This window comes from Scylla paramamosain, chromosome 10, assembly GCF_035594125.1.
Source record: "Scylla paramamosain isolate STU-SP2022 chromosome 10, ASM3559412v1, whole genome shotgun sequence".
Classification (NCBI taxonomy): domain Eukaryota; kingdom Metazoa; phylum Arthropoda; class Malacostraca; order Decapoda; family Portunidae; genus Scylla; species Scylla paramamosain.
This window is the reverse complement of record NC_087160.1, coordinates 11,528,236-11,556,101: the sequence shown is the minus strand read 5'-3', so window position 1 is coordinate 11,556,101 and position 27,866 is coordinate 11,528,236. Positions and strand designations below refer to the sequence as shown.

General features: G+C 36.8%; 1 protein-coding gene across 3 annotated transcripts in view; it reads right to left on the bottom strand.

The window, feature by feature from the left end:
• Positions 1–463: 463 nt before the first annotated feature.
• LOC135104233 (teneurin-m-like) overlaps positions 464–27,866 on the bottom strand; it is a 116,224-nt gene continuing 88,821 nt past the window's right edge. For 2 of the 3 annotated variants that reach the window (XM_064011387.1, XM_064011388.1), the window contains exons 10-20: positions 27,265–27,291; positions 23,151–23,370; positions 21,416–21,651; positions 20,509–20,682; positions 16,199–16,371; positions 15,094–15,343; positions 12,566–14,001; positions 11,991–12,226; positions 10,510–10,836; positions 5,863–7,471; positions 464–5,368 (exon numbers count right to left, since the gene is read on the bottom strand). In XM_064011387.1, the coding sequence (XP_063867457.1) occupies positions 4,479–5,368; positions 5,863–7,471; positions 10,510–10,836; positions 11,991–12,226; positions 12,566–14,001; positions 15,094–15,343; positions 16,199–16,371; positions 20,509–20,682; positions 21,416–21,651; positions 23,151–23,370; positions 27,265–27,291 (5,578 nt within the window). In that variant the 3' untranslated portion in view covers positions 464–4,478. The remainder of the gene's footprint in view (positions 5,369–5,862; positions 7,472–10,509; positions 10,837–11,990; positions 12,227–12,565; positions 14,002–15,093; positions 15,344–16,198; positions 16,372–20,508; positions 20,683–21,415; positions 21,652–23,150; positions 23,371–27,264; positions 27,292–27,866) is intronic. The other variant, XM_064011389.1, reaches the window with a different exon arrangement.

Sequence of the window (27,866 nt, the reverse complement as noted above, 5' to 3'; positions counted from 1 at the left end):
ACATTAGATAATTGGCAACATTTTACAAGTGGGGTGGAGTGGGTTTGACAATAAGAGACAAGGATATGATAATACATATTGATAACTTCAGGAAGAAGTATATGATATAGCACAAATCATCCACCAAACAACTGCAGATGTGCCTCCAGCAAATGAAAAATTGATAGGCTTGTTATTTTAACTCTCAAAGGAATAAATTCTACAAAGAGAACAACACTCAATCAACATGATTTTTAACAGTACCAAAACTTTTGGCCTCATTTTATGTATGTAAGCAGAGACTTCTGAATAAGAAGGAATTAAGAACTGCATTTTAAATCTAAATTAAGTTAAATTTGCATTTTGTTGTTTTTAGATCTTTTGAAAATTTGTAATTTTTGTGTACTTTATCTCTTAGTTACCAATGGCTTTTGCATTGAGCTTGTTTAGAAACACTTCATACAGAATGGATAGATAAACCTGGTTATTTATCTTTTTTTACTGATCACATATGTATTTATCAGTATTAAACAACAAATACTCAATGATACACATTTCTTATAGTGATTAAAATGTCTAAGTACAATATTGCAGTTTTAAAATGCCATAAAATATATATATAATTTTAGGAATCTTTAATTAAGAACATGAAGTAACAGATCATGTGGCATACTAAAATTAATCTATGTACAAAAAACATTGATAATGCCTGCCAGAGCTTCTGTGCAAATACCTATCTCTTCCATCATAAAATAACACCATTCTGCAGATTAATACTAGATTATCTAAATAGAGTATTTCTAATTCTGGACGATTGTGTATGGTAAAGTCTAGAAGAGAACTGAGACTAGCCATTGAACCAGTTCTTCAGTCATTATGTAGTGTAGAAATATGTAATATTTCCTGTAGATTCTAGTGCATGTGACATACGTACCTTCCAAATATACAAGCACAAGTATTTTTTTTTTTTTCTTCTTTTTACACAGGTGAAATAATGAACTTAGAACTGCATGCTGCAATAGTATAAGCTTTACTTGCCTAAAAAAGTATTTTCATTGCCAGTTCTTTTGCAACATTGTTTTGACTGCAATATTTGGACACGTCACACTAGTATATGTGATAAATCATTGAGTGATTGGAATGAGTAATGCTGCCTTGTAACCTTCAAAATTTTATATACCTTTAGAGTTAGAGGATTGGATTGCATGGGTTTCAAATGCAAGGCCAACAAGAAACTGTGTGTCAGTCACCAAGGCTGTCATAGTTGTTTATATCAGGTGAATAATATGAAACGTGGTCTAAAGGATCTAACATTGAATGGAGGTGTAGGAGTTGCCCAAAAAGTCATTTGAGAAGACATCTTTTCAAATGCTATGTAACAGCATTTTTTCAATCAAAAACTTTTCATTGTCTGTATTACAAGATTCATAAAATGATGCAGAAGAGAATTTCAGTGTACTCAAATAAATATGTAAGACAGTTGGTTCTTAACAGTATTTTAAGAGTAAAGTACAAAATGCTTTTTTTTCCTCTCTCTCTCTCTCTCTCTCTCTCTCTCTCTCTCTCTCTCTCTCTCTCTCTCTCTCTCTCTCTCTCTCTCTCTCTCTCTCTCTCTCTCTCCGAAACAAAGCGAATGTTTTAATATAAAATAAAGGGCACAAAGACACAATGGAAATATGATAGATAAAATAAGGCATGCCAAGCTGGTCTCATAGTGAAGTGAGGCCTGTAGAAGGAAAGATTAACTCATAACATTTAGTTTTTAGCATGCATGATGCTTTTCTTAAATCAGGAGTGGAAGGGCTGTACCATGTAGTGATATGCTATCTCTTGCTATTTTTTCCCTGTGCAAGGCATGTCAGAAATTATAATTAAATTAATTAAATAATCAATTCCTCCTTTCAAATATCATAAAATCTCGTCATATTTGATTTAGGTTATTATGAGAATAAAGGTTTAAGTAGATCCTAATAGTAAATTATTATAAAAGAACATGCAATTCATGTGATTTTCATAAAAATTTGTTTGGATTTTTCAGTATAAATAAATTTTAAAAGCATATATATATATATATATATATATATATATATATATATATATATATATATATATATATATATATATATATATATATATATATATATTTGTTTTTATTTATTATTTTTCCATAAAGGAAAAGCTTAAGTGTAGTCTTCTGAGTACTTAATTGTTCCTGGTTTCAAATAACAATATTTGTTATAAGCAACTCTCACCTCCATGCCAAGTGAAATCTCAAGGAAATGCTTAAAAGAGAGGATTACAAGACAGCTGTTATTACTCAACATGTTAACTTTGAAATTTACATTTGATCACCAATTTGTTTGTTAATCCAACTGAGAAATGAAAATATTGCACTGAAACCTGTTCTTAGTTTTGATGCATTTTAATAAAAAGAAAAATATTAACACAAAGGAATTACAGCCAACACTATACTGAGTACAGATGAAGTCACAGCACAATGCACCAGTCTCATGTTTTACTTGATGACCAGACTGTCCATTTGAGAAAACATACCTATGTAAAACTCTGTTAGAACTGCATGTAGATGGGAGGGCACAAGAATACAGTTACTGAACATCTTTCACATCTTTAACTAAGCTAACATTCTTCTCAACATGCCTGTACAAAACATACTCAAATTCTAATTCTTGGCACAAGCAACCAATTAGAACTATGGCACATGAACATACAATCTAAACTACAATATCCTTGATATGTTGGTTGCGCCAAGCAATAGTGATGTGCAAATTAAATTATGTACAGAAATTCAGGGCTCCACACATCACCTTAAATTCACAAGTTTAAATAAGTGAGATGAGAGGGTCATACTGAAAGGAATTGGTACTTCTACTCATCATGCTAGATGTCAAGACATTACTTAAAATACTACAAAATAAAGCACCAATATTATGCCTTTCTGGCCGACATGTAGACAAATCCCCACATTTTTGCATCATTTTGTAACTTAATTAAAAAATCACAGATGACATGGTACATATTTATAATTCTTAAGTAATTTTCAGAGCATGATGACATACATGTCAACATAATAAATATTCTAAAAGAATATTTTTTCTTAATGTTGACTTTATAGTGTTCCAGGAACTTTGACCATCATTTGGATCTATTTTGCCATAAAAGAACTGAATAATTCCTTTGTGCCTTTTAGAAAAGTACCAATTGTACTATCATGTCTAACATTCTTTCTCTTTGGTGTAGCTTTAATTTTTAGTTCAACAGGTACAGATGTTAATTCATAAGACAAAAAAGACTCCAGCAGATAGTTAGTATTGAAAAGTTCAAGTAATATTTCTATGTATTATGTGCTTGGCCTAGAAAGTACAGAGCACCCTATTTCTGAACTTTGAAAATTTGATTAAAGCTGATTTGGTGATTTGCACTTATTTTTATTAACACAGACAAAAGCAGTTCCTGTAAGCTCAATTCTAAATCCTCCAACAGGAGAGTTTCAGAATTACTTAAGATCTAAATTTCACACCAATAGAATATGTGAGAAAGAATAAAATAAAATAAATAAATAAAAATAATAATAAATAAAATAAAATGAAAATGAATAGAATATAATAAAATATAATTAAAACAAGGAAGTAAGTTTCCCTCCCTAGTTTCATGAAGGCAGCCTTTGGGTGCTGAGAGCCAATAATCAATATTTCTGCATAGGGATAAAGTTCCAGATAATATTGAATTATTTAAGATTAATGGAGACTAGCTCACAATACACATATTGTCTATAACTGATAATTACTTGTATCAAATAGATACAGAGAAAAAAAAATCAGAATAGACAGACACAAGCATACATACACACATTTGCACACACAGGCATGCACTTTGAATAATTATTAAAAAAAATATGACTGGGTACCTTTGTTCTGATCTGAAGCCTTTCATCCCCTCATCTGGACACACTTTAGTGGAAATGGGCAGCATGTACCTCTAACTAATGGACATGATTGTAACAAAAATGTACAAAATATATGTCTTGTCTCATCTGTGCTTTACATCAACCTTGCATGCATGTTTCTCAGTATGGTACATAATTCAAGGTGGAATGTTAAGCAGCAAAATTACATACCACTGCAGACTCTTTGACTATCCTGATAGTACAAAATACAACTATGCTATTTACAGTGGCCAGCAACACAGTACTCTGACTGCAATGGGGCACATACATCTTCTGTCTTTCTGTCTTTCATACAGACAAACACACATACACACAAACGAACTTGGTACCAAAGTTTCTCCCAAGAACCAATGCAGTTCCATTCAAACGCAGTTGTCTTTAACTTACAATATGCCTCTATCACATGTAGGGATTATTCTCCGGCTCGGAGAGATGTGTACAATGTGTGAGAAATACCCTGTTTGTACAGTGTGTACAGGTTCAAAGCGCTACACTATACAGCTATATGTACAAGGGCCTTGCCCAGCCCCTGGGATCATGAATGAGTGCTGGGATGGCTGCGCCTTCGCCGTCGCCCAATGTCACGTCGGAATACCACATTTGTAGGATCATCAGCCAGGAACGGATATCGATGAATAGAGTGAAGGTCAGCTGGTATGTACCCTGAAACACTACCCTTACTCACTAGTTCAACACGTTCTTCAACAGTCCAATCATATGTTGAAGGAGCACCACGTTCAACCAGAAGACGTTCATTTTCCCAGGCACGAGTCACAGCTCGATGGTGTGCATGTCGTAACAGTCTGTGGCGGGCAGCACGGGGATCAACTCCATACAGTAATATCAAAGACACATCATTTCCAGCCACACGAATCTCATGGTGTTCACCAGTTTCTTTTGAGGTTACATTAAAGCGACCACTTAATCTTTCTAGTTGCTGGAAATCATCATGGTGAAGATCAGCATTTTCCTTAACTAAATATAGAGTATGGTGGTGGTGGTGAGTAAATGTTATATCAAGTAGAGCTGAACCATTCAAAACATCTCTTGCTACATCCTGAACCACTGGATTTTCCTTGGAAGGAACCAATGTAACCAGAGCCCTTCCATTGACTCTTGAAACCAAGACTCCAGGACCCAACACTGGTGGTGATGATGAAAACCTTTCAAGTGGTTCCCAGCTTGGGAATGCCCATGCTCGTGCCTCAGATCGCACCAAGGAATCTGGTAGAAGTGATGGTTGGGAAAATTGGGCAAGTACATCTTCAGTTGAGCATGATAAGCCTGATATTACACTGAGAGATGGAGCTAGTTGGGAAGCTTTCAGTAATCCTCTCTCTTGCTTTTCTACAGTCTTGTCATGATAACTGGAGCCCATCATTTTTGACATGTCTACACCAAAGAGTCTTAGCCAACTGTACAAATCTGCAAATAAATGGAATATTGTTTCATAAGTAACCATGAAGTGTGGCCTTAACCTACATCTAGCTCAACAAATCAACATAGAAATCTTGCTTCTGGTTATAACTGATGAAATAAATTTTAAACCGATAACAGTAATAATTTAGTGTGGAGCTTCATAGCCTTTTTGAGGAAAGTTTTGGTGTTGCTGAGCATGATTCATATCACTTGTATATTGCATTGTAGATAGCTTTGTAGTTACACTTATTTTTTCACTCACTACATAAAAACAGGAATGTATAAGAGAGAGAGAGAGAGAGAGAGAGAGAGAGAGAGAGAGAGAGAGAGAGAGAGAGAGAGAGAGAGAGAGAGAGAGAGAGAGAGAGAGAAATGAAGTGTATGCAAATGTGAAACAATCTGTCAGGCAAGAAAATCTAATTCTCAAGTCATATTTAAGTCTTTAAAGTAATTTTTCAACTAAATACTTGGAGCTCACATTGTGTATTTGCATTCCTTACCTGTGTAGTGTTGAGGTTTGTGATTAAATCTGTTGACAGGATCATTATCATGGAAGCGATGAACATAGATAGCAGAAACACGCTCAGGAGTGCTGGTCACCAGGTCATAGCGTGGAGCCATCCACATTGCATGTACTGGATCATAGGTATGGAGACCAAAGGACACAAATCCTGTGACTGGGTCTCTGAGTCCTCCTTGGAAATCAACATGCAAGAGAAGTTCAGGTTTAGAGTCACTTATTGTGGCACCCCATGGTGATCGAACAATTTCTTTGATCAAAACTCCTGAATCATCAAAGACAGCTACTGGTGATCCAAGATGATCTGTGGACACCCAGAACTTGTGTCTTCCGGTCTGAATAGCCATTAGATGGCCATGTTCATCATATTCAAGTGAATGAGTCTCTCCCTGCTTGGGATAGTGGATATGGGTAGGAAGGTCTGGTCGCAAGAGGTCTGCATAGAAGAATTGTGTTACATTTCCATGGTCATCTTCCCACACTGTTAGTCTTCCTCGATGATCATGCCTGCGCCAGATTTTGTAGTGTCCTTGCTGCCAGGCAGATTTAAGGTTACCACGAGCACTGTAAGATAGGTGAACTTCTCCTTGTCGCACTACAGTTCCTTCTGGGGAATATGTATTCAGCTCAACATCTCCCCAGCCAACTAATCGATCTGCATTATCATAGGTAGCAGTCATTTCCCTTCCTCCTTCAACTACAGCTATAATGTTGCCATTCTTATCATATCGGAACTGCCATGACTCAATGCCATCCACTGCTTGCAGGAACCCATCTGGGGTATAGGTATAATTAGTACGTATTTCAGATCTGGAGCCTTGTAGTGTGGAGATGCTTGCAAGTCGACCACGAGAATCATAGGTGAACTTGCTTCTGTGGACAGTTCGACTCCGTAGGGTCAAGGCAGACTCAACCATTCTTCCATGAGGGTCATAGCCAATAACCCTAAGCATGGTTTTCCTGGAGTCTTGTATTACTGTTTTGTTATGGTATGTTGTGGTAATCTTCATGTCTCCCACACTTTCTAAAGTACCTAAAATCATAGCATATTTCATATCATAGTCTGGCTGTTCCTTACCGTCAATTTCAATTTCAACTCGTCTTGGTCTTGCATTTCCATCATACAAAAATCGTAGTTTGGCAGAGTCTAGCTTAGTACTTGACATAAACCGCACTCTTTGTTCTTTGACTAATCCTGCATGATATTTGTTGTCACTTCTATATTCAAAGCCTCTTTCCTTGACTGAAACTCCTCTTAACAATCCAGTTTCTGGATGGTAACCAAATTCCACTATTCCATCGCCAAAGAGCTGTACATGCAGCCGACCGTTGTCATCATAGTGATAAATAATACGGCTTGACTGATGAGGTAAGACCTCAGCTAAGATGTGGCCTCCATCATTGTAAAATAGCTGGTATGGGTGACGAGGAGATCCTGGTGGGGTGAATGTGAATCGATTATGGAGAAGTGATGGCTGGACATGGAAGGTGTACTTATGGCCTCTTGGGGTGGTCACACCTGACAGTGCTCCACCTTCATCATGTTCCAGAAGATGTTCAGCCCCTCCAGACACACTGACTTTATATGGCTGCAGGGGAGAAAATATTTATGTTACTAGACTGCATTTATCATTCACATGTATATATTTATTTATTGATAAGTCTTCTAAACAAACCATCTACTTATGATACATATATGCATTTTTTTTTACTCTTATGTATGTAGCTGGTGACACACACACACACATGCACGCACACACACACACACACACACACACATTAAAGAAAACAACAAAAATGTTATAATGGGAGATTTTAATTGTAAAGAGATAAATTGGGAGGAATGGAACACAAGAGGAGGAGAAGACTCATGGGGAGATAAGGTTCTGAAACTGGCAATGAACAATATTATGACACTGGGTTGAGGAAAACACTAGATACTGAGAAGGAGAGGAGCCATCAAGACTTGATTTGGTATTATCAAAAGAAGCAGATATTAAAGAAGATATGAACTATAATTGTCCACTAGGAAAAAACAACCATGTCATGATAAGGTTTTGTATTAAAGAAAAAAGAGAGGAAAGTAGATGTGAAGATTATAAAAGTGAAAGATTTAATTATTGTAAGTAAAATTTTGAACAAATGAGGAGATACTTTGGTAAAGCGGACAGGAATACAGTTATCACAGCAAGTAATGTGCAAAAGAAGTGGGAAGCTTTCATCAATATTTATGAAGAGAGAGTGAAAAGATGTACCAAAAGTAGAAACAAAGAGAAGATATAACAATGACTGGCATAACAGAAGATGTGAAATAGCTAGGGAGGAGAGGGAAACGGCATGGAATAGATGGCGGAGGAAAAATACGCAGGAGCTATGGCAAAACTACACAACTACAAGAAATGAATATGTAAGGGTTATTAGAGAAGAAAGGAAAAATTAAGAGATGTTATGGACAAATGCAGAGGAACCTAAACTCTTCTTCAGATATGTGAACAACAAAATGAAAAATAGAGAAGGAATAAGCAGATTGAAGGTGAACGGTCAAATGTGTGAGGATCCGGCTGAATTGGCAGAGATAATGAACAGGAGTTTTCAATCAGTATTCACAAAAGAGAGAACATTTGTGTAACAGAGTGAGATGACTGAGGAAATGGGTCTGGGGGAAATCCAAGTGACTGAAGAGGATGTCCAGAAACAGATGGAGGGACTAGACGTTAGGAAGGCCCCTGAACCTGATGGAGTGTCAGGATGGATACTAAAAGACTGCAATCAGCAGTTGACATAGGTAATACATAGTATTATTGAGACCTCCCTAATTGAAAGTAGAGTCCCAATTGAATGGAAGAGAGCCAACATAGTGCCAATCTACAAAGGTGGTAGTAAAGAGGAGCCCTTAAATTATAGACCTGTGTCTCTAACAAGTGTGGTGTGCAAAATGTGTGAAAGATTGGTGAAGGATAAATGGATGCAGTACCTAGAAGGAAATGAAGTGATAATAAAGCAACAATTTGGATTTAGGAGAGGGAGATCATGTGTTACAAACTTACTGAGCTTTTATTCTAGAGTGGTGGATATAATGCAAGAAAGAGATGGATGGGCTGATTGTGTTTATTTAGACCTGAAGAAGGCCTTTGATAAAGTTCCACACAGGAAATTGTTGTGGAAGTTGAAGCATAATGGTGGGCTAAGGGGGCCTGCTGAGATGGAAGGAAAATTTCTTGACAAACAAAGAAATGAGAATGGTGGTAAAAGACCAAAAATCATCATGGAGGGAAGTCATAAGTGGAGTACCCCAAGGCTCAGTACTTGCACCAATCATGTTTGCAGTTTATATAAATGATATGACGGAGAGTGTGAACAGCTACATGAGCCTTTTTGCAGATGATGCAAAGTTGCTGAAGAAAGTTGAGAGTGCAGAGGACTGTGGAACATTACAAGAAGACCTGAACAAGATATCAGAGTGGAGTTATAGATGTGAAATGAAATTTAATTTAAAGAAGTGTGTAAAGTAATAGAATTTGGAAAAAGTACAAGAAGAGTAAAAGGAAATTATGTGTTGAATGGTGTAAGGTTGAGTGGAGCAGAAGAGGAAAAGGATCTTGGTGTTACAGTGACTGGGAACCTGACCCCGGAGAGACACATTAGCAAAATTACAGGAGAAACCCATAACTTGTTGAGAAAAGTAAGGCAGGCCTTTGCATATATGGATGAAGAGATGGTCAGGAAGATCATCGTGTTGCTGATAAGTCCTAGACTAGAATATGCAGCAGTAGTGTGGTTGCCATACAAGAAAAAGGATATAAGGAAGTTGGAGAGAGTTCAGAGAGCAGCTACGAAGATGGTACCAAGTATCAGGGACTTGTCATATGAAGAGAGACTGGCAAGGATACATCTACCAATATTGGAAAAGAGGAGAGAAAGGAGAGACTTGATCGCGATATATAAAGCATATGAGGGAGTAGAGGAGATGGACCAGAGCGATTTAATGGTTTGGGATACACGGGACACTAGAGGACATGGAAAGAGGCTGAAGAGGAGTGCTTGTAGAAGAGACATCAAAAAGTATAGTTTCCCATATAGAATTATTGATGTACATAACAGTACATACAGAAAGTATACATGGATTCAAGGCTAAGTTGGATATTAAAAGATATGGAGATGGGACAGTACGAGCATAGCTCTTCTCCCATAAAGCACAACCAGGTAAATACACACACACACACACACACACACACACACACACACACACACACACACACACAATCAGTGCTATATGAACATGACCTATGGTGGGAAAGGGCTTGCTTGGCTGAGACTTCTCAGTTGAAAGTCCAACATACCAATCACCTCTCTAGTTCAAATACATGTAAAAGAAATGTGTATAAAGTATATGGTAAATACAACTTATGCAGAGTCAATAAATTTTTTTTATCCTTCCTTTGGGTTGGTTGATGAATGGATAGCTAGGCAAACATGAAGAAGGTAAATTGTAGAAACCTAGATGTTACAGTGGCCCTGTGTCCCAAAATACAGGATATCATCTACCACAGGCACTGAATTCATGCACATCTATAGCATGTACTCCCAAATTTACTTATTATAAACAAAATTAATATGTCAGACCTACCTTGACACTATTGGCATCCTTGAAGGAGTAGACAATCTTGGTGCCATCACTGTAAGTCACACCTTCAAACCTTCCATTGCGATTGTAGGAATATTCTTCTTTCATGTCACCCCAGGACCAGGCTGCCATTTGACCTAATCTATCATATGAGATTGCTACAGGGAGGAAGGGTTGAGCTGGATTGTAGTACAGTGGGCGTCCAAGCTGATCATACGAGACATTAAGAAGAGTTGCACCATTCTCATTTAGAATAGCTTCAGTCCCAGTGAACAGGTCATACTTGAAAGTAAGAAGGTCTTCCCCATTAACCCTCATTTTACGACCAACCTGAATGAATAAAGGGAAAGAATTATTGTGTGGCAGCATAACATAGTTTTTTTGCTATATACACCTATTCTTACTTGTAAGTGGCACTGAAATCACACTGTCTTTGAAAAATTCTACCTTAAGAGTGCTGTCTGTTATTTATAATGGGTTTCAATGGAGAATATGGAAAATGTTATTGAGACCCCAGCTCCAATCATACTATATCACATCTGTACCCAAATAACAATGCTCATAATTCAAAATATATATCTTTATATATCTACTATTTTCAAGCAATAAAGATTACATAGCATAAATGTATAAATACAGACAAACTGTAATGAGAAGATAGGTATAAGGGCTGATCAAAGCAAGGTCTAGTAACAATAGAGTAACATGAGATTTCAATGAAGAACCATAAAACTGTTTTGATAAGGTCTGGGTGTAAGCTGACTTGGCTGAGCTTATGTGAGTGTTTTTTCAGATGCAAACTCCATATGCTATGACCTTCCCTACAAGCAGGTACTGAATCCGAACAAGGGCTGGACAAGAGTTAATTTTAGAATTAATTACTCCCATTCTGATAGAGAACTCAGTCTATTCTTATGACTGAAATCCACTTCTGTGCAACAATTCCACTAACATCTTAACGAGAGGAACATGCCATGAAACAATTTGCAAGTTATTGTAATTCATATGACAAGTTGAATCAAAACTACTGAATGACTTAAGTGATTGGGTGTAGAATAGAATGAAATTACATTAAAATGCTGGTAAAAGTCAGTAAAGAAACCAGAAATTATATAGTCTTTGCCTGTCCAACTGTGCGCACTAACCAACATCACAAATCATCCTGACTGATTTATTGCACAATATTTATGAAATAGTACATGCAAATTAAATGTTAAGAGAAATGTACAAAAAGCACAATACAGTAACACAATAATGGTCTGAAGTATGTGGGGGGGGCAATGAAGTATGCAAATTATAAATTCCTCATTCACCTGCACATTAAAGACCTAATGGTCAGAATATAGTTAAAACTAAATATGGTAATAGGTAGCCATAAGAATGGATGGGAGTACAAACACAATTGGAACTTTTTAATATTCTATATTATCAGGGTTAAAAGATTAGTTGTAAAAGAATAGTGAGTATGGAGAAAAGTAACAAACCTGTGTTGCTGTGCCACTCTCATCTCTTGTGTCCAAGAAATATTTCCAGTCAAAGCTGTTGACAAGTTCATCTCCTATTTCAGTGCGCTGCCTACCAGGCACAGGATATGACTGTGCTAATGTGTGATCTTGCAAAAGATTATAAGGCACTGTCTCAGTAGCAATATGGTGTCCCCAAGCTGTACGTGTCACCACAGCACCATCAGCAAGCTGAGCAGTGATGCTAGAGGCAGATCCTGGAAATGTATTTTCATTAATGAACTGCAGGGTATTTTAATGAAAATCCCATCATTTCAGTAGTGATACACCATACCTCAAAGTCTTAATATGCATGCAAACATAATACTAAAAAAAAATAAATCTACAAAAATAGTCACATAATTTGTTTGATCAACTTCATTTCGCAATGGTATTTTCAGACCTGAGAAATCAATGAAGGGTCCAACTAAACTGGTTTCACTTAATGTTGGGATAATTTTGCAACTGCTCTCCATTTCATAATGAGAATTAAACATGAAATGTATTTTTTTGAAGATACCAAACAATTTACTCTACAAAAATAGCTTTTTACTTACCTACAGTCTCAGTGACTAATGCTCCCTTAATAAGCATGGTGACTGGTGCTGTGCCATCCCGAGTAACTGTTACTCTGGCTCCCTTCTGGCTCAGGTCAAATGATAAATCAATCACTTGTCCAGAAGGTGTAACTGCTCTTGTGAGACGACCATAAGTGTCATAGGTATACACATGGGCACGACCTGTGGAATCCATGCGAGACCGTAGGAGTCCTGTAGCTCCATGGTATGTGAGGGTTATGTTGTGCTCATCAGGTGTGACAAATTCCATCAGCTTACGAGTACGTGACATCTGCAGTCTGCATTTCTGTTGTCTTGAGTTTTCAATTGTAGTTACTTGTCCTGTGTATTGGCGACGGAAAGAAACTCTATTTCCACTGGCATCTGTGACTGTTGACAGTCTTCCATTGCTTGTATTAACATTATAGGCAAACATATACTTTGTTCGCCTGGTAGGAATACTACGAGTCTCTATGTGGTGGCCAAATCTATTGAATATATAAACTTCCTGTGTTTCTGGGGAGAAAACTTCATACAAACGTTGTGCATTTGGCTCAGGAATGGAGGAAGTGACAGAGCGAATTCGTAAGTTACCTTGGTCTAGGACATGGACAGTACCATCTGGAGTTACACATAATGCTGAAATAGTGGAAAATACAGCTGTGGCAGCTAGAACATGAGACTCATCAAAGCACTGACAGTTCTCATCCTGGCAATTACACTTTGAATCTGCACCAGCAAAATCATGAATGCGTTCATCTGTTTCAATGATCCTTATGCGATTAATCCGTTCATTGTCACTTTCAGCAATGTACAAGTCCCCATTAGGAGCAAATGCAAGGCTCTGAGGGGAACGGAGTGTTGTATGAGCAGCTAAATCAGAGGGTGCATCATGGCTCAGTGGTGGACAATGAAGAGGTCTTCCAGCCACCACCTTTATCTGCCCATCATGAGTAAGCCGCAATACATGGTGATCATCCAAGACATAAAGAGAATCATCAAGAGGATTAATGGCCAAAGCTGTGGGCCAACGCAAGCTTACTTCTGAGACAGGTACAGTCCCTTCACAAGGTAATGGCCGCCAGTGTGCTCGGTGTCGATGGTTTCCTATAACAGTGGTAATGATTCCATCAGAGTCTACTGCACGAACATTGGTGCCATCCGCAAAATACAAGACATCATCAACAGATAAAGCCATTCCCTTAGGATATTGAAGTTTAGCGTCTCTAGCAAGGGAGTTGTCACCACAACCCACTTCGTCTCCAGGTAAGCACCGTTCACCAGATCCAACATAGGGCATGTAGTTTTGCTCTGGTCTTGAGAAGTCATCTGGGTCTCGAACTTTAAGAATCAGGTGAGCCTCATGATCACTGATATAGACATCACCAGTTACTGGGCTCACTGCGAGATGGTACCGGTATGACACACGCGTTTCGCTGAAAAAATATGAGCTGGGGATTAGTAATTAAAATTACTATTAAAATATAACATACTCAGTTATTACAAACCTTATTTCCTAATCTGAAAATAAAATGCTGGCCATCTTTATAAGCAGCCAGTATGCCCCTTCTGCTATTATCATAATCTGTTAATAGGTTGTCTTGTATCATTGCTAAGTAGAAGAGTAATTTATTTGAGTGGTTACCTGTGATGAGGGGCCATGTGCCAACTAACTTGCAACGGAGTTAATAGTGGAATCAATTATATAATTTCCTTGTCCTAGAAGCAACAGTAATAATGTGATTATAGTTGTACTGTGTATAATGCTAACATTCATAGATCATGGCAGTGTATATCTCATCAGTCACACTACTGCCATCTTTGTCTTATTTTGCAAATATCAGATATTTGTATAACTACCTAGGCAGCCACTGATACTTTAGATTAGATCTACCACAAAGTATTAGGTTATTACAATGAGCAATTCATAAACATAGCTTTCCATAATAAATTAAGATAAACACTATAATCATGTTTACATTTACAGGTTTCAAAACACTTGCGTAATCCTAAATTTGCTTTTTGGAATGTCCTCAGTAGGCCATGTCACCTTCATTTTTTTTTCAACCCATCTTTTTATTGCCTTTGGCAAGAGTCCCTCTTACAGAAAAGAAAAAAAGAAAAAAAAAAATAACTGAGATAGTTCAGCCTGGCCAGTGTGGCACTCAAGGATGGGAAACCACATCCATCCTAATCCCTCAAATGGCAATGTTTATAATGACAATTATACAAATTTCATGTGTGTGTATGTGTGTGTGTAATAATCTTTGGATAATATCAGCATATATTAATATCTTGTGTCTGAACTAACCTGAAGTATCAATGGCTACCTATGCAGACATCTGATATTCACTAAACAAGACAAAGATTACAACACTGTAGCACATGGACTATACATACACTATGATTGCACTACTGTTACCTCTAGGACAGTGGAAAATTAAAGAGTTCATTATATGGTTAACTCCATTCCAGGGTATTTGGCACTTGGGTCCCTTATTGCAAGTACAGTTTTCCAAAGTACTTACTTTAAGCTGACCACAGTTTTCACAGTATTGTCAGGTAAGACACGACGTATTAAGTTGAAGTCTGCAATATAGAGTGACCCATCTGGACCTGAAGCTAAAGCTGCAGGTGTGAGGAGACGCTGCCTCTTGGCATGTCCATCACAAGGCTTACAGGAAATCTCCCTCTGATGACCGTCTCCCATAAGAGTTCTCAGGACCCTTGGCTTCTGTTTTAGGTGAATGTTACGTCCATCTCCCTTTTGCAAAATGCCTGTGAAGGAAACAAATTAAGTTTGTGACAACCTAAAAAGACCATATCACTGAATTACTTTATTTCATCAAACTTTGGGCTATACTATCTGCAAATTAAGGAAATCATCATCATTATAACTGCATCAAAAAGGCAGATCCTATGCACCTCTGAGATGCTTATCACTGCCTAGCTTTAGATCCTTAATCTTTGACTTTAATTTCATATCAATGTCTTATTTGCATGTGTCAGTGTTGGAATAGTGTGTAGAGTAGCATCAGGTATTGATAGGTTTGATGTGAGAAATAGGAGTCAAATAATCTTTTAAGGGTGTTGCTGGGAACTGATGCTTTATAACTATACTAGTAAGCACTGCTGGAAATTAATGCTTTGTAGCAGTATTGCTTTAAATAGATACTTTATATCTGTGCTATTTAGTTTTGATGAGAATAGATGATTTGAACCTCTACTATCTAGTGCTGCTGGTAATGGATGCATTGCAGCTGTACTATTTATTGCTGCTAAGCTTTAAAGTACCAAACAATGCAATCATAACTACTACTGTTGAATATTTTTTTTTTCATTATTCTTATTATTCAAAAATTTTTCCAAAAATTTCTGTTCATAAGTAACAGACTTTCTTTAAAGGAATGGAAAGAAAAGTTACTTGCTCTGGTAGAAAAGGAAGTTATCTGTATATAGCATCAGTTCTAAAAACAAAGTAAATAAATTTGCAGTGCTAATTATAAAATTTTACCACTAAATGATCTTTAAAAATTAAACTTGCCTGGATTTCAATGTAGTAACATCTACATAAACTTTTTTGCTAATCTTAAAAGACAAATTCAGCAAAAAATAAATTAAAAAATTACTCACCTTCATGGAAATTGTATCTGTGGTGGATTGAAAGATCCCAGCCTCCAATATCTGATATGCTCATGTCATGTCCAGATACTTGAGTAGTTTGTGCATCCCATATGATCTGATCACAGTTACTGTATGCAAAGCCCACCTTCACCACAGCCCATGTTACACCATACACTCGTTGCCTGTGGAAAACATACATATCAAATTAATGTGGGGTTATAAATATATGTAAATTACCTATGAGAACATAGGATTAAGTTTATAAAATACTAGAATTTGCATTATGTTCATTAATTTCCACACTTAAGAAAATAATCTGACACACTTGTCTATTCTTCAAGTTGTATCAACATAACCTTGGACCTTCATGGTACAAATTAAATTGCACCTTTCACACATTTGTGTGTGTGTGTGTGTGTGTGTGTGTGTGTGGGTGGGTGTATATGTATGTGTGTATGTGTGTGTGTGTGTGTAAGAGGGCTACTGGCCAAAGGGGAGAGAGAGAGAGAGAGAGAGAGAGAGAGAGAGAGAGAGAGAGAGAGAGAGAGAGAGAGAGAGAGAGAGAGAGAGAGAGAGAGAGAGAGAGAAAGGCCCACTTAATATTAAATCCCATAGATATGTCAAACAGAATGGGGTAAAAAAAAAAAAAAGATAAGTGTCTTGAAAGAGTTCAAGTAATAGGAAGAAGGAAATACAGAAGCAGGCAGGGAGTTCCAGAGTTTATCAGAGAAAGAGATGAATCATTAAGAATACCGGTTAACTCTTGCATTAGAGAAGTGGACAGAATAGGGATGAGAGAAAGAAAGACTTGTGCAGCAAAGCTGTGGGAGGAGGGGAGGCATGCAGTTAGTAGGATCAGAAGAGCAGTTAGTGTGAAAATAGTGGTAAAATATAGCAAGAGGTGCAACATTGTAACAATGAGAGAGAAGCTGAAGACAGTTAGTTAAGAGGAGAGGAGTTAATGAGATAAGAGGTTTTGAGATCACCATCTAAAATAGCAGTATGAGTGGAAACCCCACATAAATGTAAGTCATACTCCATACATGGACGGATAAGGCCCTTGTACAGAGTTAGCAGCTGGGGGGGTGAGAAAAACTGGCGGAGACATCTCAGAACACCTAACTTCATAGAAGCTGTTTTAGCTAGAGATGAGATGTGAAGTTTCCAGTTTAGATTATAAGTAAAGGACAGACTGAAGATGTTCAGTGTAGAAGAGGAGGGCAGTTGAGTGTCACTGAAGAAGAGGGTACAGTTGTGTGGAAGGTTGTGTCAAGTTGATATATGGAGGAATTGAGTTTTTGAGGCATTGAACATTACTAAGTTTGTCCTGCCCTGATAAGAAATTATAGAGAGATCAGAGGTCAAGCATTCTGTGGCTTCCCTGCATGAGCTGTTTACTTCCTGGAGTGTTGGACGTCTACATAAAGATGTGGAAAAGTGCAGGGTGGCATCATCAGTGAAGGAGTGGATAGGACAAGTTTTGTTTATAAGATCATTGATGAATAATAGGAAGAGAGTGGGTGACAGGACAGAATCCAGAGGAACACCACTGTTAATAGACTTAGGAGAACAGTGGTCATCTACCACAACAGCAATGGAACGGTCAGAGAGGAAACTTCTTATGAAGTTACAGAGAGAAGGATAGAAGCCATCAGAGGGTACTATGGAAACCAAAGCTTTATGCCAGACTCTATCAAAAGCTTTTGATATGTCTACGACAACAGCAAAAGTTTCACCAAAATCCCTAGGAGAGGATGACCAAGACTCAGAAACAAAAGCCAGACCACCAGTAGAACAGCCCTGACAGAATGATCAGATAGAAGATTGTGATAAATGTTTAACCCTTTCATTCTGGTGATCATATATGAACGATTGCATCAGTGCGTCCGTAGTGATGGCGATTGTTCCTGTAATCAAGAATTTTCGCGCCTCAATTTTGAGCTCCAAGCGCAGTTTCTCGAATCAGATGGCACGTGGAAGTGTCTGGCATCTGTTTCCACCCGTAGTGTTGCCACTAGCTCTGTATATTTAGCGGTAACTAAGCTATTCTCCCATTCTGAGGGCGACACTTGGCAACCCCAGCGACCTGCTGTGTGGAAAGCACCCTGATAAGAGCCAAGGGACCTGATAAGAGCGAAGGACACGGACAGCCTGATAATAGGTAAGGATCTCAGATCCTTCCCTATTATTATATGTGTGTGTGTGTGTGTGTGTGTGTGTGTTCTCCAGGCTGTTTCTGGTTGACGGATCACACAGCGAGATCCTTGATAAGCCATAACTAACCTTTTCAGAGATCACATCGAGCTACAAAGTACATCATTGTATTCAGAATAACACAGAGAAAAAAATATTAGTATTCAAACAGTCTTCTGACAATTTCTAGGTTTATGATTTTTACCCGTCATGGCTTATGGGAAAATAGTTTAATTACCGGAATATAAGGGTTAAGAATGTTCCTGTTGAGGATAGATTCAAAAATTTTATAAAGGCAGGAAATTAAAGCAATAGGATGGTAGTTTGAGGGATTAGAGCAGTTACCCTTTTTAGAAACAGGCTGAATGTAAATAAACTTCCAGCAGCAAGGATGTTAATAGATAGAGCTGGGAGAGTTTGACTAGACAAGGTGCAAGCATGGAGGCACAGTTTCAGAGAACAATAGGAGATATTCCAGCAGGTCCATAAGCCTTCCATGGGTTAAGGCCAGCAAAAGGCATGGAAAACATCACTGCAAAGGATCTTAATGAATAGCATGAAGAAGTTGGAGGATGGAGGAGAGGAAGGAACAAGCCCTGAATCATCCTGGGTGGAGTTTTTAGCAAAAGCCTGAGCAAAGAGTTCTGCTTTAGAGATAGATGAGATGGCAGCAGTGCCATCAGGTTGAAATAAAGGAAGGAAAAATGAAGTAAAGTTATTGGAGATGTTTTTGGCTAGGTGCCAGAAATCACAAGAGGAGTTAGTTCTTGAAAGATTTTGATACTTTATATTAATGAAGGAGTTTTGGCTAGTTGGCGAACGGAGTTGGCATGATTCCAGGCAGAAATATAAAGTGCATGAGATTCAGGTGATGGAAGGCTCAAGTACCTTTTGTGGGCCACCTCTCTATCATGTATAGCATGAGAGCAGGATGTGTTAAATCAAGATATGGAAGGTTTAGTGTGAGAGAAAGAGTGAGGAATGTACGCCTCCATGTCAGACACTATCACCTCTGTTATGTGCTCAACACACAGAGACAGGTCTCTGACACAGAAGCAGTAGTCATTCCATGGAAAATCAGCCATACTACCTCCTCAGGTTCCCCCAATTAGCAGAGACAAAACACAGAGGCACCTCCGCTTTGGGGGATCCTGAAAAGGGAATGGAGCAACAGGACAATATACATATATGAGGTTGTGATTGGAGGAGCCCAATGGAGAAGATATGGTGACAGCATAAACAGAAGAGTTAGAGGTGAGGAAAAGGTCAAGAATGTTGGTAGTATCTCAAAGATGGTCAGGAATATGAGTAGGGTATTCCACCAATTGCTCTAGGTCATGGAGGATAGTAGAGTTAAAGTTTAGTTCACCAGGATGGTCAGTGAAGGGAAAGGAAAGGCAAAGCTGGTGGTGAACATTCAAGTCTCCAAGAATGGAGTCTCTGCAAAAGGGAAGAGAGTCAGGATGTGCTCCACTTTGGAATTTAAGTAGTCAAAGAATTTTTTTATAGTCAGAGGAATTAGGTAAGAGGTATACAGTTTGAGAGTGACTGTAGTTGTAGCCAGATAGTGGAAACATTCAAAAGATTCAAGAGCATGGGTATGAGAGAAAGTTAAGTCATTGTGCACATAGACACAACATCCAGCTTTGGACTGAAAATGAGGAAAGACAAAGTAGGAGGAAACAGAGACATACAGGAGGAGTTATGCTTCTACTGTCTCATCTCCATATCTGTTATTGTTTAGCTCACCTTTGAATTCATGAATAGTTGTTGTATGGACCACTTCTGCATCCAAGTTATTTTAAACTTCTATTGCTCTACAATGGAAACTTAAATTTGTTGATCTCATCTACAGACATATCTTTTTAGTTTATTTGTGACCTCCCATATCCCTTGCATCCAATTCAAATAGATAATCTCTATCCACTACCAATTACTTCATAGCTCTATATATTGAAATATGGCCACCCTTTCTCTTCTTTACTTCAAAGTAGGTATTGTCAGGAATGTTAACCTTTCTTTATGTGAGAAAGCTTGTAGGTTTTTGGAAATCTAAGCTGTTACTCTCTGTATACTTTCTAACTTCATTGTCTTTGACCATATCAGAGGTGTGTGTTTGCACTCACCTATATACATTTAGTCGATTCCATGCATATGTAAACTTGATGTCAGGATCAGCTTCAAATGTTTTCTCAAAAAGAATTCCTTCAATAGTAATTCTGAGATATATTCGTCGCAGTGTCTCTGGGATGACTGAAGGGGTTAACTGAAGCTGAATTGTGGATTCATATCCCAGAGCTCTGTGAGACATGTGGATATTGCATTAGTACAACTATGATCATCAAGTGTCATTAATCCATACCACATAGAAAAGACATCTGTAATCTGGTGGAAAAGCATTAATAAAAATTGCAGTGGCAATGACCTGTAATGACAGTTAATTTACTCAAAATGTATGAAAAAATTTAGTAATCTAAAAATACATAAATATGTGATTTTCAAATGTCTTCTCATTTACTGGTCATAAATGTCTTACATTTAAATGATCTAAGGATTACTACTAAGTATTATCATAATGCTACTTTAATCCTACAACTGAAGCAACACTTTTTGTGAAATTGTTACTGTTAAGTTTTCGTTAAAGATGAAGTAATTCATAATAAGTAAATCTATATCCCTTAAAATGTCCATATTACTAGTTAATTTTCAAATTCACTATTTATGTTATTAAAAAGGTAAAAATGCAATATAATTTATAATTCAGCATCTAAAATTTAATTATTACTACACATGGTGTGCCTACTGTCATATACATGATTGTCTTTCATAATTTTCTCCTAGTATATTCTCTGTAGTTAATGAAGTGGAATCATAGAAGGAAATGGTATCATTGCATTTTTTGTTTTTCACTCTATCCTTTAAGTCTGAAATATGCAACTAACTACTGTAGAATAGATATCTTGACATTGAGATATTAAGGTGTTTTTCTTTTGCAATAAAAGAATCAGTAATGCTGGAAAAGCATTAATATACCTAGAAGAATGGTAGACCAAATGAAGTCCAGTTCCAGGGATATTTAGACTTTCTTGCACTACTTGAGATTCTGTCAGGATTGCAGAACACTCAGGGCATCCACCTTGGAAACCATGTTTCCAAGTAGCCAGAACAACGGGCTTCAGCTCATCATAATTGTGATCAGGACAGGGAGTTTGTGGTGGTGGGGGCACAACTTCTGCCATGGTCATAACAATGGTCTCTGTGACAACAATCTGAAAAAGAAGCAGCATACAATGGAACTTGTCTGCAAATGTTGAAGTGCCACTAAAATTACCACAGATTAAATTCACCCTTCTGAAAAGTCCTTCTCGCACTCAGATTTTCATTGCATGCAAGGAAGTTTGCTCTCTGCTTTAAGGTCTTTGTCTTGCACAATAATCATATTGGCTGAAAATGCAAAACTTTGTAATAGTACAATGATATAGTTCTGTGGCTCATTAAAAATAATACAGTAAAATCCCTCTTATCCGGCATCAATGGGACCGCCGACATGCCGGATACTTGAATATTGCCGGATACTTGAATAGAAGTGAAATTATGTCCACAATCACCACCCTACACTCACGCATCTTACCATAACAAAGATCAGCTGATCGCTGTGCCGCGCGTTGCCACCCGCGCTGCCACCTCACACTCACCAACACACAGCATTGGGCCTGTAATTGTGACTCCTGAGCTTTTCAAGCTGAACCACTCGTATAACACTTTGTCCATCATTTCACCACGATGATACTGCAGTGTGTGACGATTTTCCGCTGCCTTTGGGGTGTCGGTGGCCTTCATGTAATCCCGCAACTTTTTCGTTTGGGATTTAATGTCATAAATAGTTGATGAGCCCACACCATATTTTGCCATTAGTTGCTGTCTGCTTTCACCTCTCTCTAATCGTCGACAAATGTCTACCTTCTGCTTAAGTGTAAGCACAACACGCTTCCTCTTTTCTACAACTTTAGGCATGATGAAGGCGTCAGCCGATAAGCAGTGCACACGCGGGACTGAGTCACTGAGTAAACACAGTGCAGTGGGCCGCAGGTGGCGCGAAGCAGTGTGCTCTGGTGGCGAGGGGACAAAGTATGCCTCGCGCAGGAATTTTAATTGATTTTATGAGTACACATTGATTTTTTATTGATTTTAAGGCTCGGGGAAAAATGTGCCAGATACTTGAAGCTGCCGGATACTCGAATGCCGGATGAGAGGGATTTTACTGTATCTAGAAAATTATGCTTGCTGAAAAGCAAATTTAAAATTATGTGTTCAATGATACATTTGTGAGAGAACAAGTGTACAATGGAAAGAAACTTGAAATTCAGTGTATTAAGTAAGTAGATAATGAATATTCAAGTAAATCCTGTTTATTTGCTTGTGTGGTGAGATGGATGACATGACTAGGTAAATAATGTTAAATATTTCTAGATAAAAATTATTGTGCAGGAATCTCTGTTGGAAATACACAAGAATGCTGATGTTGGATAACTAGGGCTGCGCTTAGAAACAAGATATTGTACTAATTGTTTCCAACAATAACAGTATTCCTTGACAGGTAACAGTTCAACTGAAAACAAAGTTATGTGAGAAAGCAGCATGCAGTTAAGATTAAATATTTAGAGTTTATTTTATGTAATACTGTCAATTTTAATTGATTACAAAATTTACCTTATATCTAAAAAAAGGAAGACAACATGACTGAATCACATTATAAATAAACATTTACCTCATTCCAAGGCACCCACACTGTTGCAGTGACTTGGGAAAATGGTGACTTTCCAAACAGCAGTCTGACAGCACCGCCTCCATTAACCATGAGATCAAACCAGCCTCCAGGACGTGTGAGAGTGAAGCCTGTGTCTGCTGGCCGGTAGTGGGACACTCTTACTCCTCTGAGTCCTGTTCCTCGCCCACTGATAACTCTTCCACGTACCACTGAGGCACGACTAAAAATAGAAGTGTTCTTGATAAAACTTTGTAATTTTTCATATAAGGTTAAGAAATAAATAAATGGAATTCACAGAATAATTCTGAATGCAGAATTGTTTTAAGTTCTTTAACTGGAATACAGTAATCCTTCTTTATAACAAGGCATCAATTTCTTGAGTTGTGTGTTGCAACAATGTGTTTACTACCTACATCAATAGGTAGAGTGGTGCTTCATTAACTATCTTCTAAGAGATCACTGTATCTATGAGATTTTTGCTGCCATTTGTTGCTTATTCATATATAGGGAACAATTTTACATCATAATTTTTCCTGATTATTTTCCAAAGTTTTATATGATAATTTGCCTGAAGGAGAGAGGCAAAGGTAGGTACAGTATTATTGTTAATTCTGTACATTCAAAGCATAAAGCATTTTTAATGGGTCAGTAGGGTGCAGTTATAAATAGGCAGTAATGATTCTAGTCAAAACACTTTATGGGGGTTTCTTTGCTATTGTAATGTGCTGAGCTTTTGCTCCTCTTCTCAAGATAAAAAGAAAACAAGACAAGAAAATCCTGATAATTGTAAAATCAAATGTACTAAGTTAAGTAATATGCAATGTCAGCACTAGAACTTGAATAATGTAAATATGTATTAGGTGAGAGATCAGTGAGGCATAAACATGTACATTTAGAATGCAATGTTTCATCACTTGATTTCATGCTAATTTTATTGATAGTAGGTAATGTTTTTTTAACATTACTAGTAATAATGAAGAAGTGCAAGAGGCATGTAGTGGACATCAATGTTTGATAATGTTACTTGATATTTATCAGTTCAATTATCTGTGTAACAAGTTACTCCTTTGGATTTATGAGAGGCCATGGTAAAGGTATGATTAGTAAATAGATATAACTTCACCGTACCAGAGTATGTTGTTAAATATCTGCATGTGGTCTCAGTCAACACACAGTTCAAAATCCTTGAGTAAATAATATTTTTTACATTACTCTATCAATTTCTTTTTATTTTTTGGTAACCATTTTACTTAGTGCCTACTGCATCAATGTTCACTATAATGAAGGATTACCATATTTTACTTTTAATATGACAATAGAGCCTTTCAAAACATGATATTTGAAAATTATCTGAGCATGATTAAGATGAAACATAAAGTAAGACCATTTCTGATTTCTGGTCTTATCATATACAGTACATGAAAAAAACAGCAACCAAACACAATTTATGTTTAAAAAACACACACAATAATATTTCATCAAGGTGGTAGGGCACAATTAAAAAATAACAGACACGTAGTATAATATTTCATAAGATCAAATATGATAAATTCATCACACTAAGCTTCAAGCCATACAAAGCAAGATCAATAGAGTTTCATAGAGAGAAAGCTCAGAATTCTGGGAATAATTTCATTCTCTATGTAAAGTAACACATTCAATATAAAAATAAATAAATGAATAAAAATCTATAAATATATAATATATATATATATATATATATATATATATATATATATATATATATATATATATATATATATATATATATATGAGGCACTTAGAATCATACCATACCAAATGCCATAGTACCCAAAACTGAGTTAAGTATAGTACTGTGTTCCCCAAACATCCCTCTATCTTCCCCAAACATCCCTCTATCTGGGGAATGAGTCACAGGTTCTGAATGCATGCTGCAATAAGGTAGAAATTTCCATTAAGTAAGTGTAACTTTAATCCCTGATAGTACAGCCTTGAGCTGATCCCTGAGCTTGGTAGTATAAAATACCAAATGTCTCTTTAAAGGGACCATGTTGTATAGCCAATGAAAGTAAGTTAAGTATGTGAGGCGTGTAAAGAAATGCACTCCTGGTCAATCAGTGTCCACAATTCTGTCACTGGAGAAGGATTCTGTTTATACTCAAGCGGAGATGCAAACATTATAATTTCTGTGCTGTTTTACCACCAAAATATGAACAATAAAAATGCAGTAAAACTTTTTCCTCTTGTTTCTTCAACTTTTATAAACTTTATTAATAATTTTACTTTTAATGTTAACATTCTCATTATCACCATAGTCAAATTAATCATCATTGTAATAAGCATGATAGAATGAGATAGCAGTGACATTACACAACATTTATTTATCTATTCATTTATTTATTTATTTATTATTATTTTTATTTTTTATTTATTTATTTTTTTTACAGCACTTGGTACAGTATGATTTTAGGCACCTCATACAATCTATTATCTGAGACGCCTTTGAAAAATTTCACAGGCCTGCACAGTCACAGTATCAAAGAGACGTATATAAAATAACTGAAAACAAAACAGTATGCACACATCTACCTTTCACAAATAGGCAACTCTGATATCACAGTAAATACTAGATACAAAACAGTTTCCTGATACCGGGGGCCTTTAAGACTTACAGATGTATGAGTTGGAAAGTACCTGTCAATGGTAAAAGCTGTGGAACATGAAAGACTGGAAGGATATAACTTTTTTTTTATTTTTTTTTTATCAGAAATGTGTAACCATCTTGCATCTCTAGGAGGGTCATAACCTCTTTCACGGATTTCTTGGGAATTTTTTTTTACACTAGATTTAAACCAACTGAAAGCAAGTCTCTCAAGTATTTTAACAAACAAAATTCACACTGTTCACTGGGTGAATGTATAAAACTGAGATGGGCCCCAAGACTTTACTACAATCAATAATGGAATAGCCTCATTTAAGTGTTTCAGCAAATTTCAACATAATCCTATTTGGTCGGAATGTATCACAGATGAGTTCATATTTTCTGCATTCATTAGCGTGTGTGTGTGTGTGTGTGTGTGCGTGTGTGTAAATTTTCAGGCATGAAAAGTTTACCTATTGAATGTTGAATAAATCTTGGAAAACTTCTGATTCCATCAAATTATTTCCTGCCATATATGTCAAATAAATATTTAAACATATTCATCACATCTGAACAATAAATTCTTACTGAATTTCTTACTTCTGTATAATATGGAGTGAATATAATAAACCTAGTAATTAGCAGGGAGCATTCTGATTCCATGCAGTAGTGTTTTATGCAGCAATAGCTTAAATGACAAATCTGACCAGTCTGTAATAGAGACTACTTATAAGAAATAGCTGAATTGGAATCTGCCAAGTGACATCATGCTTTCTCTATTCTTTCTGTGAAATGTCTTTCTCTTAAAGGAACTTGGGAAGAGAGTGGTGTATGAGGGCTAACTTTTATGATGTGAGGTTGGAGTAGTACAAGAGGAGGTGGCTGTATCAGATGATGAGACAGCTTGCCACAGATGGCTGAGGGCCAAGTGGTGGAATGAGTTACATCTAAGTAAGCAGTGCTTGGCTTGTGGTCTGAGGCTTGATGGTCTATCACAGAATAAGGCTCAAAGACTGTGTTACATTCTGTGGTCTATACATACTAAATACTTTTATAAAAAAAATACATCAATTACTGAAAATCAAATACTATAGGGAATGATGGAATAAACTGCAAGTACCATGAAGTAATAATAGAGGCGAGGCATAAGTGTCCCTTGCCTCCTACCTCACCATCAAAAGCCTACAAGCATGCTGCACATCTGAACATTCTTTGCTACAATTCACACGTAATCTAAGGCTGTGATTCAAGACTCACAGAAATTAAGGGCCCCCGGTACATCGATGATATGCACTCAGTCTAATACAACATACAATTCAACTCAGGTTAGGTGTGTGTTGATCTGTGTGTTTGCATATCTCTTTCTAAATATATAGATGTACTATCTATTAGCAGAGCAAAAAAATTACAACTCTGATATTATATGCAAAAATAAACAAAATTCCCATGCAATGCTTCTATGGTATTCATCTCATGCATTTTACCACTCACCTCTCGTTTATGTAATTCCTGTGCATGCTGAAGAAAAACAGACCATCTATATTAGTTAAGTACGAGGCAGTAATTACTAAAAAAGCAACAGCCTCATCTACTCAATGACTTGTTATTTTACTCAGCTGAGGGAGTGATCACATTAAGTGATCACTTCTTTCAAGTGAAATACATATATGACAAATAGTCAATATTTTTTACCTTAAGAAGACTTTCCTTCCAAGTTGAATGTTTTTTTTTAATTGGTTTTAATACTTTGCAAATTTAGTACTCTTTATATTAAATGAATTTTATTGCCTATAAAGAATTCCTATGATTATGTATCATGAATTATATTATCAGTATATATTTGATGGACATATATTTAATTCTATTTCTTACATACACTGAAGCTTTCATCTTTATAGTTGTCACAAGATGCAATATTTCTATAAAATTATAATGATTTTAAGCCATGAAGATTGATATTGAAGGCAGTCAGTAGAACCAGGATGTTGAAAAATAAATATATTTGACATACTATAGCTGCCTATTAAAGGAAGAGATATTTACGTATTTTGTTTCTGACACTAATTTCTTAATTTGTAATAAGTTACAGAGGT